General features: G+C 45.7%; 1 protein-coding gene across 1 annotated transcript in view; it reads left to right on the forward strand.

Annotated features, from left to right (window-relative positions):
• Positions 1 to 12,529, forward strand: part of KIF5C (kinesin family member 5C) — a 148,139-nt gene that overhangs the window by 49,139 nt on the left and 86,471 nt on the right. Inside the window, exons 2-3 of the mRNA XM_024569709.4 lie at positions 367 to 457; positions 7,576 to 7,649. Of these exons, the coding sequence (XP_024425477.2) occupies positions 367 to 457; positions 7,576 to 7,649 (165 nt within the window). The remainder of the gene's footprint in view (positions 1 to 366; positions 458 to 7,575; positions 7,650 to 12,529) is intronic.

The raw sequence follows: 12,529 nt of genomic DNA on the forward strand, positions 1-12,529 counted from the left end.
GCAGGCCTGTTTTCTGATGTGGGCAGCAGCTAGTCTCGTGCCTGGTTCAGTCTAAGCTCTCAGTAGATCAGTAGTAGTTCAAATGAGTAAGTGATGTGCCCACCTATTTTTCTTCAGAAAAAGTGGGGTTCAATTTTAAAAAAGCACGCTTTTTCTTTCTTTTCTCAGAACATCAACATATAACTCATATAAACACAGTGCGTGTGTGGTTCACTCTGTACAAGTTTGCTAGTCTTAGTAAACACCTGCCTTAAAGAACAGGGTGGGTGATTTAGTGCCTCTTGCTAACAGCTAATATTAGTGCATTTTATTCCTAAATTTTTCATGTGTTTTTTTCCTTTTGTTTTCTTTTCTTTTTCTTTTCAGCAGGGGAAGCCATATGTCTTCGATAGAGTGCTGCCTCCCAGCACGACCCAAGAGCAGGTTTACAGTGCGTGTGCAAAGCAAATTGTCAAAGGTAAGTGCTGTTCCTTTATTTCCGCCTGGGCCTTTCCGAGTAATTGAAAACATTAAGTGATATTTGCAGCCTAAAAAGCAGTGTGCTTTGACTGTAAGCAGAGGCCTGCTAATTGGAAACACCAAATTATAGCTCGAGCTCTGGCCCTGATTTGCGTGATGTCAGGCAAGTTGTTTATTTAACCTGTCTATACCTCCTCTCCAAGAAGGTTTTTTTGGTTCTTTTGCCCCCTTTTTGGCAAGCTGTTTTATCATCTGGGAGCTTCAAAGCAGGGTAAGCTATGATCACACTTTTCCTGTAATGATTTTAAAATAGTACTGCAGATAAAGGACTTCCTTTTTCCTTTCAAAAAGAAAAATATATATACCTGATGCTCTAATTGTACATTTTTGGTTGATTTATTTTGTGCCTCCGTCTCTTCAGAAAGGAGCTTTAAATGGGGAAAATTCTTGTGCCTCAAGAAATTCTCTACCGCATTGTAAAACCCCATAACCTTACTGGTTATCGAACTGTTTTTGCTACCTGGCATTCCTTGGTTAGACGTCCGTCTCACCCACGTTCAGCCATCCCACCCAGACCCCGACATTTGTTGCTACACATTTGTTCCTCTGATGGGTAGCCTGCAGCGTGCATTTGTGTCTTGGCGATCTGTCCTTTTCTCTGGGACTGGCCTTGGCCCTGAATGACTTGTGTCACAATCACAGCAGGTAGGTGAAGCAATTGACCAGTCGCCCTCCCTTACCCTTTCAAATCAAGGGCAGGTTGGAGCTTGCCTTGCGGAGCTCACCATCTGTGCAGGGCCCGAGGGGCATCTCCTGCGACTTTGCTTTTCATCATTAAATCCCTGCTTGCAAATTTGAATGCTCTCGCAACTGTGCTTTCAAATGTCTTGATGCTGCCACCTTCATAAGTAGCTCTGGATTTAAAGGGCAAAAAATAAAAACAAAATTAAAAAAACACCTTGCCATGTTAGATGTACTTATTTTTAGAAGCTGAGATGACTAACCTAATGCTTTGAAATTCATGAAAATCGGTCCTGGGTGCATCTGTTAGATTAATTCTGACCCTGGATACCTGCGTGGGAGACTCTGCTGGTACGAAGTGTTCCTTGCTGAGGTGTATGGTTATTCACGTTCTTGCTGCAGACATCAATTAATTCTGAAGGTCTTCGCAGTAAGATTATTCCTGAAAACTGAAAGGAAAAAATATGCCTGACTTTGAGCTCTTTTTGAATTAATAATATGGACCTGTAACTGGTGGCAGTGTTCGTCTTCTCTTCTACTCTTTGGTTTCTCTTTCTGTCTAAACACGTTTCCTCTCCCATTTTGGAGCATGTAGTCCTAGTTTGCTCACAGTCAGCCCTTCTCCCCCTCTATTATCCGACCCTTCCATATTTTTATTAAAGTAAGATTAATCACGTGTGAGCCAAAATTCCCTTCCTTGTCTCTCCCCCTTCATTATCAGAACCAAAGAGTATTTCCCACATGCTGGGCTAAGCAGGGGAGCCATCGGAATATACCCCCTCCCTAAGCTGACATTGTAATTAGAGATGGAGAAACTCCATTTAAAAGAAATCCTGTGATTAACAAACACTAATAATAATCTTCGAGTCTTTATTTACTAGAGAACTTTGTATCCCTTTCAGTGTTTGGGTTTTCCTACAGCATGACATGTTAGACACAGGCAGTCCCTGGGGAAGCTCTCGGGAAGATGCGACCTCACTGTGGGTGATGTGAGACCCCGTGTATGGTGAGCCACAAAGAAAACCAGTTAGAATCAAATTAGGCTCTGACATGATACAATAAACACATTTTCCAGGTACCATAAATATTACATAAACAGGCCCATTCTGTAACAGGAGAGAGTTCCTTAGGCTCCCTTGAAAGGAAGCTGAGAGAGGGATGATGAAGACCTGATTTAACTTTTTCAAATATGCACTGGGGCTAGTGTGAGGGGACGTGGCTGTGTGTTTCTGCCTCAGCAAGGTCAGACACAGGTACCTAAGAAAGGGCTCCTTGGGATAGATTGTGAGGTACCGCTGAGGTCTCTCTTGCCATGACGACAAGCCCTGTTTAAGTCGGAAATGGAAGGTGGTGCTGGGGAGGCCTTTTCTCTAGGGGCTGGGAATTGAATCACAAGCCAGGAATTGGCCTGTGAAGGTCACCATAGTCTCCGTGATTCATGAAAATGTGGAGGAGTGGTGGACTGGTGAACTTTCCTTTTAAGTGTATCCAAACCCTTAATGTTTTTGAGATCAGGAAGATTCCTTTTAACTGGCGACTTTATTCTCTCTCAGTTTTTTCATTCCCTTCAACTTCACTGGGTTTCTAAAAAAAATGTTTTAAACATTTGGTTGTGGAGTCCTGGCCTCTCCCACACTCTCATCTTTACTTGGTGAGTGGTTTTGAAAATGTTGTCTGAGAGAATATGTAGAATTCTCCTCCATTTCTTCTAGAAGAGGTTACAGGGTTTGTGACTTCCAGCATAATAAATAGGGAGGTTCCTAGAAACAGCTAGCAATTAAACCCCATGGTCACTGGATTCTGTTGCTGAAGTGGAGTAACCAGTCCCAGACCTCAGGAGTCACTCTGGGCATTTGCCTTCCAAATTAACTAGATGTAGACTGTCCAGCGCTAGAGAAGGTGGCTTTCCTGTTTTCCAGATCCAATTTCTTTCAACTTCATTCATTTGGTGGTTTCTGTCATTCATGCCTTAATACATGGTAAATATAGTAAATATTTACCATGTGGTAAGCACTGCTAGGGATCGGAGTCACCAAGGTATGTAAGGCTCTGCGAGAATTTTTGAGTATAAGAAACTCAAATGTAAGATGCATCCGTAATTATCATCCAAATGGATACTGTGCCTTTGTAGGAGGGTGTGTACAAAATGCTATGGGAGCACAGAAGAAAGTCACTTGATACTGATTTTGGTGGGTGTAGAAGGGAATTGGAGAAATCTTGGAAGGGTTGGGTGTGAAGGATGCTAGATGGGCTATATAAACGGAAGGAATAGGAAAAGCATAAAGACACAAATTATGTGGCATATTTGGGCAACTTAGAGTGGAACAGGGTGCGTGGCAGATGAAACTTAAAAAGAGTTCGGCTGGATCAGAGTTTGGTTGAAACGGACATGCATTATCCTACAGGCAGTGTAGACCCAATGAAGAATTTGAAGCTTAGGATGTTATCAGATCTATTTTATTATTATGCTGTATATGACTCATAAGGAGAAATATATTTGCTTGCCTACTGTTATCAGGCACCCTTTATGCACTTTACCTATGTTATTACATTTTAAATCTTCATAGCTCTATGGGGTGTGAGCATTATTTTTCCCATTGTAACAAAGAGGAATTTGAGGAGAAGCCACTTGGCCAGGTCAGTGAGGGGGTAGTGAAGCTGGAACTTGACCCTGAACTTGTCCAACTTACCTAGATTTTTTTCTGCACTGTCCTCCTCCCACTTTTTTGGTGGGCTCATAATGAGCATTTAATAACAATTATTTTATGAGTTATTTCTTTTCTGTCAGCTATATGGACTATTAACCAAGCATTGCAAGAAGATATGGATAGGAATGGGGGTGGGAGGAAGGTAGTGGAGAGAGAAGAGAGATTGTAGTTCTGTAGCCTCATGGTGGCCCTGGCTGTCTGCCCATAATGAGATGGATTTCCGTTCTGAAGGTGCTGCAGGGCTGGCTGATTAGCCCAGCTATGGGGTTGGTCCTGTGTTCAGCAGGATTGCCTTTGTACTCTCTGCGTATGGCCTGCTTGAGTCCTTTGGCTGACTGATGAAAGCCTTAGGATTCCAAGTCAGGGAGGACTTGGCAGCCACTATTGCCAGAGTCCCTGGTGCCCCTGACAGACCACCATTTCACCTGGAAAGTTGGTGGGGGGTCACAATAACCTCCTCAGGAACATTGACGTGTAGGTATGACTATGTCCTCCCCAAATTCTTACTTGACAATCAGACTCTTCTGTTCCAGCAAGACCTGGGTTCAGAACTAGCAAAGCTTGGGACAGAAAACTTGGCTTGTGAAGTATGCAGCAAGAGACAAAAAGTATTTTCAAGTATCCCACTCTCCTCCTCCCTGCTCCTGTCTGGGGTTTGCTTGGCCACTAGAAGGATGGGTGCCCTGTTTGTGGGGTGCTGCCACCGTGGTGCAAGCTGAGGTCACATCACACCAGACCCCATCACAAAGAAAGATTCTGTCTGGCCGAGCTGGTTCCGGGCTCTGTGGCTGGCATATAAAAATAGCTGTTTTGTTATGGCAGAGACCCTGGAACAAATGCTTTCCTTGGGCCCAGGAACCGTCATTCAATGTGATGAAGTACCTTTTGTGGACTGTTTTTGTTAGAGTCGGGGTGGAGTGGCTGTGTGGCTCAGCGTGGTGCCCAGCACAGGCCTGCGCGCTCTCTCTGTCCTTGGCCAGCTCTCTAGTTCTCTATCTCCCGTCACCTCAGTGGCCCGACCCCCAGTGCGTTGTTTGTGCTGCTCTCCCTCCCCGCCCCGCCTCTCCTCTCCTGTAATCGTCGCACCTAGAGTAAACAAATAAGCAAACAAAAGCTCCCAAAACCCACAGTTTGGGACAAAATAGAGCACACTGGGTTCAGAGAGCTTTTTCTTTTCTTTTTAAACTACCTTCTAATTCAGAATTGACTTGATAGAGGGCAGCCGTCAGCTCCATTCAACCTTGAACACTAGAGGTAGTTTCTTCGACAATGAATTAATTGTAATGTGATTTTAAAGACCTTAAGGACCAAGTGGAGTTTATGTGTTCAACACTGCACTCAGTGTTGAAGTGGTAGCATCAAGCAAGCAGATTCTCTATGTATGTAGTCCCATGTACTCCTCACCTCCTTACTCTGCAACAAGTTCATGTCTGTGTCCCCGTCCTTAACCCCTAGGTGTTGGGAGAGCAACAGCTGACTAGAGCTGGTAGGACTGTGCATTCTGCTTAGTCCTAGTTGGACTGGGCCTGGGGACTTCTAGGGAGGCCTAATTCAGGTGTCCTGGCCCCATTGCTTTTCGGCAGAGGAAGAAACACATGTGGGTTTTCTGTCAGCAGGGCTAGGACTCCGAGCTGAGTTCTCTTCAGGGTGTGGCAGATTGCTCAGTGCCACCTCCTGTGTACATGTGCACTTGAAGGGTGGCCAGCGGCCCATTGCAAGGAGCAAAGGGAGCTGGACCCTTGGCCTTGGTTTCCTTACCCCTGTTCTAACACCTGAGCTTCCTGAACAGGGGCCTAAGGTAAAGAGGCCCTTTCAGTTTGGGAGAGATGTTTAATTTCTAGAAAGTAGAAGCTGTAGTGCTGTGATTGTGGCTAGAACTCCAAGGGCCTGGGGTTGTGTGTGCCCTGAATATAGAATCATAAAAGTACAACTGAAGGGACGCGCTCTCCTTCCTGAGAGGATGCCTGCGCCTTTCCTCTCCTCTCCTCCCTCCACAGGCGGGCATCTCCTCGACTCTAAGGGTCCCCATGGGATTTGCTGCCAGGTGAGCAATGGGCAGTGGCAGCTCATCCTGAACCCCCAGAACCTGTCTCCAGGGCCCCCTTTTCTCTGACTCTCCAGTGAGCTAAAAGCAGCTCTGCCTAGGCTCATTTCTTACCTGTAACACTTCCAGGGAACCAAAGAGCCCCATTACTCTCTCCTGTTACTTCTACCCTAAGCCCTTCCTTGTTTCATTGTCACTAGCTTTAATAAATGTACTGTCAAAAAAAAATTAAAAAAGGAAAGAAAGAAAAAGACTTTCTGAGAAGACTCTCACATTTACTTGAAGTTTCTGCTTCCCCCGTTACCAGGGAAACCATTACCAGCAGCCTGGTACGTGTGAACATTCTCTCTCAGTATAGCTTGACGCAACCTCTTGAGGGCTCCTTGGATTTAAAAAAATCCTGTCACTTAATTTTTCTTTTTTTAGTTTCCTAAAGGAAAATCCCGCTTTCTTTTCTGTTCTCAGTTCAGACTTCATTAACTTCAGATCAGTAAAATGCATATTAAAATTTGGGGGGGGAAATCCAACAAAACAATAAAAACTGGTTGTCAAACAATTCGGAGAGACCAACCAACCAACCAACCCACCAACCAACCAGCCAGACACCCAAAGAGACCTAATCGGGACCTGAAGTAGATGGTGCTGATTGCCTGGCTGACTTTGTTTTGTCCGTGGCCCTCAAAGGGGATGCCTCAGTGTGGGGCTCCTCCTCCTGCTTGCCCCGTCCTTCCAGGAATGGAGACTTCCTCCTCTCATGTAGAGATGGTGGGTCAGGGATATTAACTATGCATTATTTCCCTTCCAGGAGAGGTTTATGTAGATGAAAGAGGGTCGAGGGAAACAAGTGCACAGTATATTCTAATCACCTCTGTGCTTTGAAAAATAATCTCCAGTGCAAAGCAGCCTCCATCACACGCCTCCCCTGTCCCTGCGGAAGTTGGCCTGCCCTGTGCGGGGCTCTGCCCAGCACGCTCCCCGTGTGTTAAAAGAAGTCCCATACCGCTGGGCCTGGGCTGCCTTGCCAGCACTGTCACTAGCCAAACAGAGGCATTAACTCTGAGTCAGGGCCCCCGGGGTTCCTGCGCTGCTTGGATGGTCACTGTGTGGCTCAGTTTACAGAGTGGGGCCCTGTCCCCCCCACTCTGGACCAGCTCCCTGTCCAGGGGCTCTGGTGCAGCCTTCACGAGAAACCTCCCCAAGGAGCTCGCCTGGGCCCAAATCAGATCTTCAGGAAAGAAATTCTATTCTGCACCTCACTCCAGAGACTCAGGCCACGGATAATTCCCCCCCTGCCTGATCTCAGGAGATCAACTTAGAGAAAAAAACTCAAGTATCTTTCTACTAAAAGGAAAATATACTGACACCTGTCCTACTTTTGGCGTTAAGTGTTTGCCTCCTTCTACAGTGATACGTTCTGTAGGCATGTGTGTCCACTTCTCTTTATTTGTGGAGTGCTAGAGGCCCGCATTTCTGCTTTTATCTCACAATTCTACTTCAAATGCAAATGGGGTTGAAGCGTCAGTTGTGTAAAAAATGAGATGGGCCGTTTGGAAGATGTAATTTAAAAGTATGCATATGATCAAAGTAATGGATTAATTTTATTTACTCTTGTCTTGCATGCAGATGTCCTTGAAGGTTATAACGGGACGATTTTTGCGTACGGACAGACCTCCTCGGGAAAAACGCATACCATGGAGGTAAGATTGCAGCGTGCTATGATGTCAGGTTCCGAGACTGAACAGGACCGGCGCTTCCGGCTAAATTTGGGGTTCATGTGGCTTTCTTTTTTACTGGGCAATAGACATGGTTAAGGGGATGGTTATATTTGAGAAGTTTTAAAATAACGGTGAGTAATAAAAATCTCAAGAGTTCAATATTCAAAAAAATCCTTTGTTGATAGCTCTGTCAAAATAATAATAATACATTTTATTAAAAAATAATCATCAATAAACCAAACAGTGGTGTGAAAATCAGTTACCCTAAGGGGGACCTCTGGCATGGCGAGTCTTCTCAGAAAAAATAACAAAAACTGTAGGTCAGAGATGAAAGAAGTCGGCTTGTGGACCAGATTCAGCCCCAAGACATATCTTTGTTTGGTCTGCACAGTGGTGTTTTGTTTTGTTTTTCTTTAATTTCAGGCAGTGTTTAAAATGAGATGATTTCACACAATTCTAAGTGTCCAAATTTGGTTGAAAATTCTGAAGATCTAGCAACACTGGGTAAAATTTCACCATAATATGAAGGGTAAGCTGCACCAAAGCAGGGCTCTTCACTGTCTTGTTCACCTTTTTATTCCCTTGTTTGTTGTGTGCGACTGCCGTCCGTCACCTAGGAGGGATTCGATAGAGTATCTGTTGACATGATACTCTGCGGTGGCCCTGGCTGACCCCGTGTGTGGGGCGGGGCTCTCTGGCTGACCCCAGTCTACTCAGCCCACCCCACCAGTAGGAGTTTATCTTCGGCATTCTTCCTCATTATCTTACACACCTGGCCTGCCCTGTGGGCGCTTGAAGGAGTGGCTTGAGCCCTGTGGCTCCAGGCTGTCTTCCAGACAAGGCACATCTGCAGACAGATTGGCCCCCTTTACCTCTGCTTTCCCTGCTTTTTACCATGGACTCCAAGAAGGCCTTCAGGGCCAGATCATTCTGGGCCCACCTGTCAGGTGAGGAGAGGTGAAACAGTGGTTATTATAAGAAACCGTCCAGAGGAAGTTTGGGGGAATTCAGTTTCCAAGCAGCAGGGTAAGATGAATCCTTAATCCTTCAAGCTGGGGTTTTTTCATTTACGATGCCCTCCTGGGAATATCATGAGCCGTGGCTGCAGAGTCAGTTTAGCTTATGAGTCAGTCATTCCTATTGAAGAGGAGGTTTGAAAGGCACGAGGCAAAAATCCTCGGGGCTCTGATGTCTGCTCACACCGATTTCCAGTGTGGGGTGTGACTCTGGGGGATCTCATTTCTGTTGTGTTGACTCACTTTCACTGCGCTGGAACAAAGTGCTTCAGAGACTGCACAAGTTAAAGGAAGCACAAGCTTTATGTGCTACCTCTTCTAGACAGAGCAGGACTGCTCCCTGACACCTGAGCCTTGTTGGCCCCTCATGCCCGCATCTCACACCCTCCAGCAGTACTGCCTAGGTGTCCCTGTGCTTCTGCTCCAGCCCCCAGTCTGCCTCTCTCACTGGGCCTCAGGCCCTTAACCTTCTAGGTTTGAGAAAAGCTGCGGTTATGCATTCTTTACGTCCTACCCACTCCACTAGCCGTGGACCGAAACTCCTTCCCAAGGCATAGGAAAGAGAGAGGACACCTCATGAGGATATCAGTCAGTCTCTAGGTTTTGGGAAAATTGCCAAATAATATACAAAATAACAGCAACCCCCAAAATGCACTATTTAAAATCCTCTAAAATCTCAGGGAATGGTTACAAGAGCGACCTTTTTTCTTTGGGATTAATTCATTTTCGGAAAATGTAAGGCACTTGCTAAAGGTCAGATATTGAAATTGTAAACCATCAAAGGAAAGACCTGTCCCCCGAGAAGAATCTTGGTCTGCATTTATGTGTGGGCAGAATAAGTGGGTGTAAAATGATGGCAAAGAGGTGTGTGTCAGCAGTTTAGGGCTAAAATCGAAGGTGTTTCGTGGATCGAGAGCATCTCAGCCCTCTATGGCAGGGGGTAAGCCCCACAATGGCTGGCATGGCACTGGGGACCCAAAGGGAACTGGGTTCTGTGCAGATCGATCTCATAGTTGCCTAAATTCTGCGGCCTCTTCCTCCTTGTTAGTTTTAAAGGGTTGATTGCAGTGAGTTGCTCTTCTTTATTGTGGCTTTTGAAGATCACAAACTTATGCCTACAGGAGGGAGGAGTGGGTGGATGTGCCTTTCCCACTGCCCCCACCCCGCCCAATTTAATCTGGTTATTTCTGCAGGGGGGCGGTGATTAGAGATTGGAGAAAAGGTAGGGGATATTTTAGAGGAAATGGAGGAGCCCCAAGCTAAAGTCATAGATTGTAGGAGCTCAAGAAATCCAGGACCCTGGAATGCAATTAAATTAAAAAACAAAACAAAACAAAACAAAACAAAACAAGCCAACCCTGCAGGGTTTGCATCACTGAAAGGAGGAATTTTCTGTTCGGAATTTCATGTTGTGATCTTTCAAAGGCTTTTGGAAGGGGATGTTGACTCTCTGAATGGACGGCGCTGTCACTTGCTAAAGCTGTTTTTCATTTTAATCCCCCCATTTTTGCTCTGACATCCAGTGGTGATTCCATTACCTTCTTTTGAGGGGGAATAAACAGATAAGCCTACGTAAAATTGGAAAGATTAGCTTTTGAAGATGGAGCATTTAAGGCGGATTTTCAGTAAAAATACGAAGCACTCCACAGTGTTGGTGCTAAGCTGGTCGTGCACGGGGGCCCGCTTGCCCAGCTAGGGCTCAAGGGTCTGCGCTGGAGAAGGTTCTGCTGGGGTGCTGGCTGCATGGGGGAGAGGGCTTGCCTTTTGTTCAGCCTGTGATGCTGTGAAGGGCTTCTCTGGCCCCATGCCTTCCTTTGTAGCTTTCTTCAGCACGCTGATACAGTTGGATGGAGACACCCTATGTTTTTCCTTCTGTCCAAAGGACACCTGGACACCATTGGATTGGGTACAGGCTGCCCTGCTGCTGAGCGGAGCCTGCCAAGTGATTTTTAATCAGTCTGTCTGAGTGCATTGGTGCTCGTGTGAACTGACGGGCTGCCTGCTTTCCCATCTTAAGTGTTTCAGGAAACTGTCCTCCTTGGGAGGTTGAGGAGGCAACGGGGGCTGAACAAAGGGAGTTTAGTTTCGTGGCCAGTGGCCTGGGTCTGGTTTCTTCTTTCATGCTTGCTCTGAGAAGGCCATATTCAGAAGTGGGGAAAGTTTTTTTTGAAGAGGATTATACAGGATTCAAGTATAAATTTGTTTTTTTCTCTCTGGGAGAGACAAGGTGATGAGGTGGTACATTCCTTTGCTACTCAAGGCTGTCCCGGATCCTCCAGCCAAGTAAATTTGTCGCTGTTCTCTAAGTGAGCATTGTTCTTTCTAGGTCCCTGTACCTTTGTTATGTTACTCCCATCTCATCTTCTCCGCCTACATCCTCTTTGCCCATCCTCAATCTTACCACCTCTCAGGGTTTGGCGTTTCTCAAGGCAGCCATCCCCTACCTCCCAGCCTGGAGGGGACTTTCTCTGTCTGGGTAGCCCTCTACTTCTTTACCACCTTTTATTGCCTGAGGTTCATATTCGTTGTATCTATGTTTGTGTGTATTTAATTTGCAAGGCAGTCAACCTAGAAGCAGCGAAGGTCTTTATGGAGTATCTGTCTCATACACACATGCCACACACACCCACACTATCACCCCACCCCACACATATCAACACATACATGCACCACTCACACCCCGACTGTGCATGCACATACCACATACATGCCACATACCACACATATTCCACACATATACATGTCACATACAGCACACATCCCCACAAACCACACATCCACACCACACACTCAACACTTCACAAATCAGCACCGCCCCCGCCCCCAAGCACAGATAACTGGAGCAGGCTCGGTTTACTGAGCATGAAGGGCCTCACCACTCTTGGGCTTATGAGCTAGGTCAAGCGTCCCAGCCCCCAAACCTGTGATAGACTGGGGCTCACTTCTGTCACTGTAGTGAGGAGGGTATTATCAGTGTGTCTTCTCCAAATGAACATGTGCTTCCCTCTCACATGACGTTGGGGAGGAGGCTTCAGAGAAACAAAGGGGAGTGTCGCAGACTCACCCCACATTCTGCCTTCATTGCCTCCCTGACAGAGGCAAACAAAGGGATGTCAATAATTGTATTAGCCATGAATCAATGGGAAGATAAATCTGTTGAAAGGGAAAGCATCTGGGTAAACAGACTTGAGTCAATTATAAATGATTTTTGGATTATCCATCATTCTTCGTTGGTGTGGCCTGATGAGAAACGAAAGGATTGTGATGAATTATTAAAGAACTCTGGAGGGAGTGGGGATGGGGCCACTTTTTAGACTCTCTCGAGTCAGATGGGCCCAGTGGTGTCACAGCGTTTGACTGGACAGAGATCTGTGTTTTCACAGCAGGTATCATCTCTGCCAGCAATCCCCACCGTCCAGAGCCAGTGAGGCCTAATATTTGATTGTTACATGTTTGTGATGGCCTGTGCAAGTTAAAGTGCCCAACATTTGAGCCTCTCAGTCTCTGTCATTTGCGTAAGATACACATTAGTGGTGCAGGATAGAAATGTGTTTCAGACTTCAGGTCAAATAATCTCCCAACAACTGCTTAATGAGAAACTGTTATGAGCTGAATAATATAATACAAACACTTACTGTCACTAAGCACATTATATATACTGTGTAATATAAATTCCACAATAATTCTATGCAATAGATACTATATTAAGTATCCTAAGCATTGGGGGGAAGTGCATGCACACTGGTCATCCCTGCCTTTAGGGTGTGTACAGTCAAACTAAAAATAATATAAACACATCAAATGATTTTAGGGTTCTTAGCAGATGAGGGAATCCAGGGAGTGCCC

This window comes from Desmodus rotundus, chromosome 2 (assembly GCF_022682495.2).
Source record: "Desmodus rotundus isolate HL8 chromosome 2, HLdesRot8A.1, whole genome shotgun sequence".
NCBI classification, from domain to species: domain Eukaryota; kingdom Metazoa; phylum Chordata; class Mammalia; order Chiroptera; family Phyllostomidae; genus Desmodus; species Desmodus rotundus.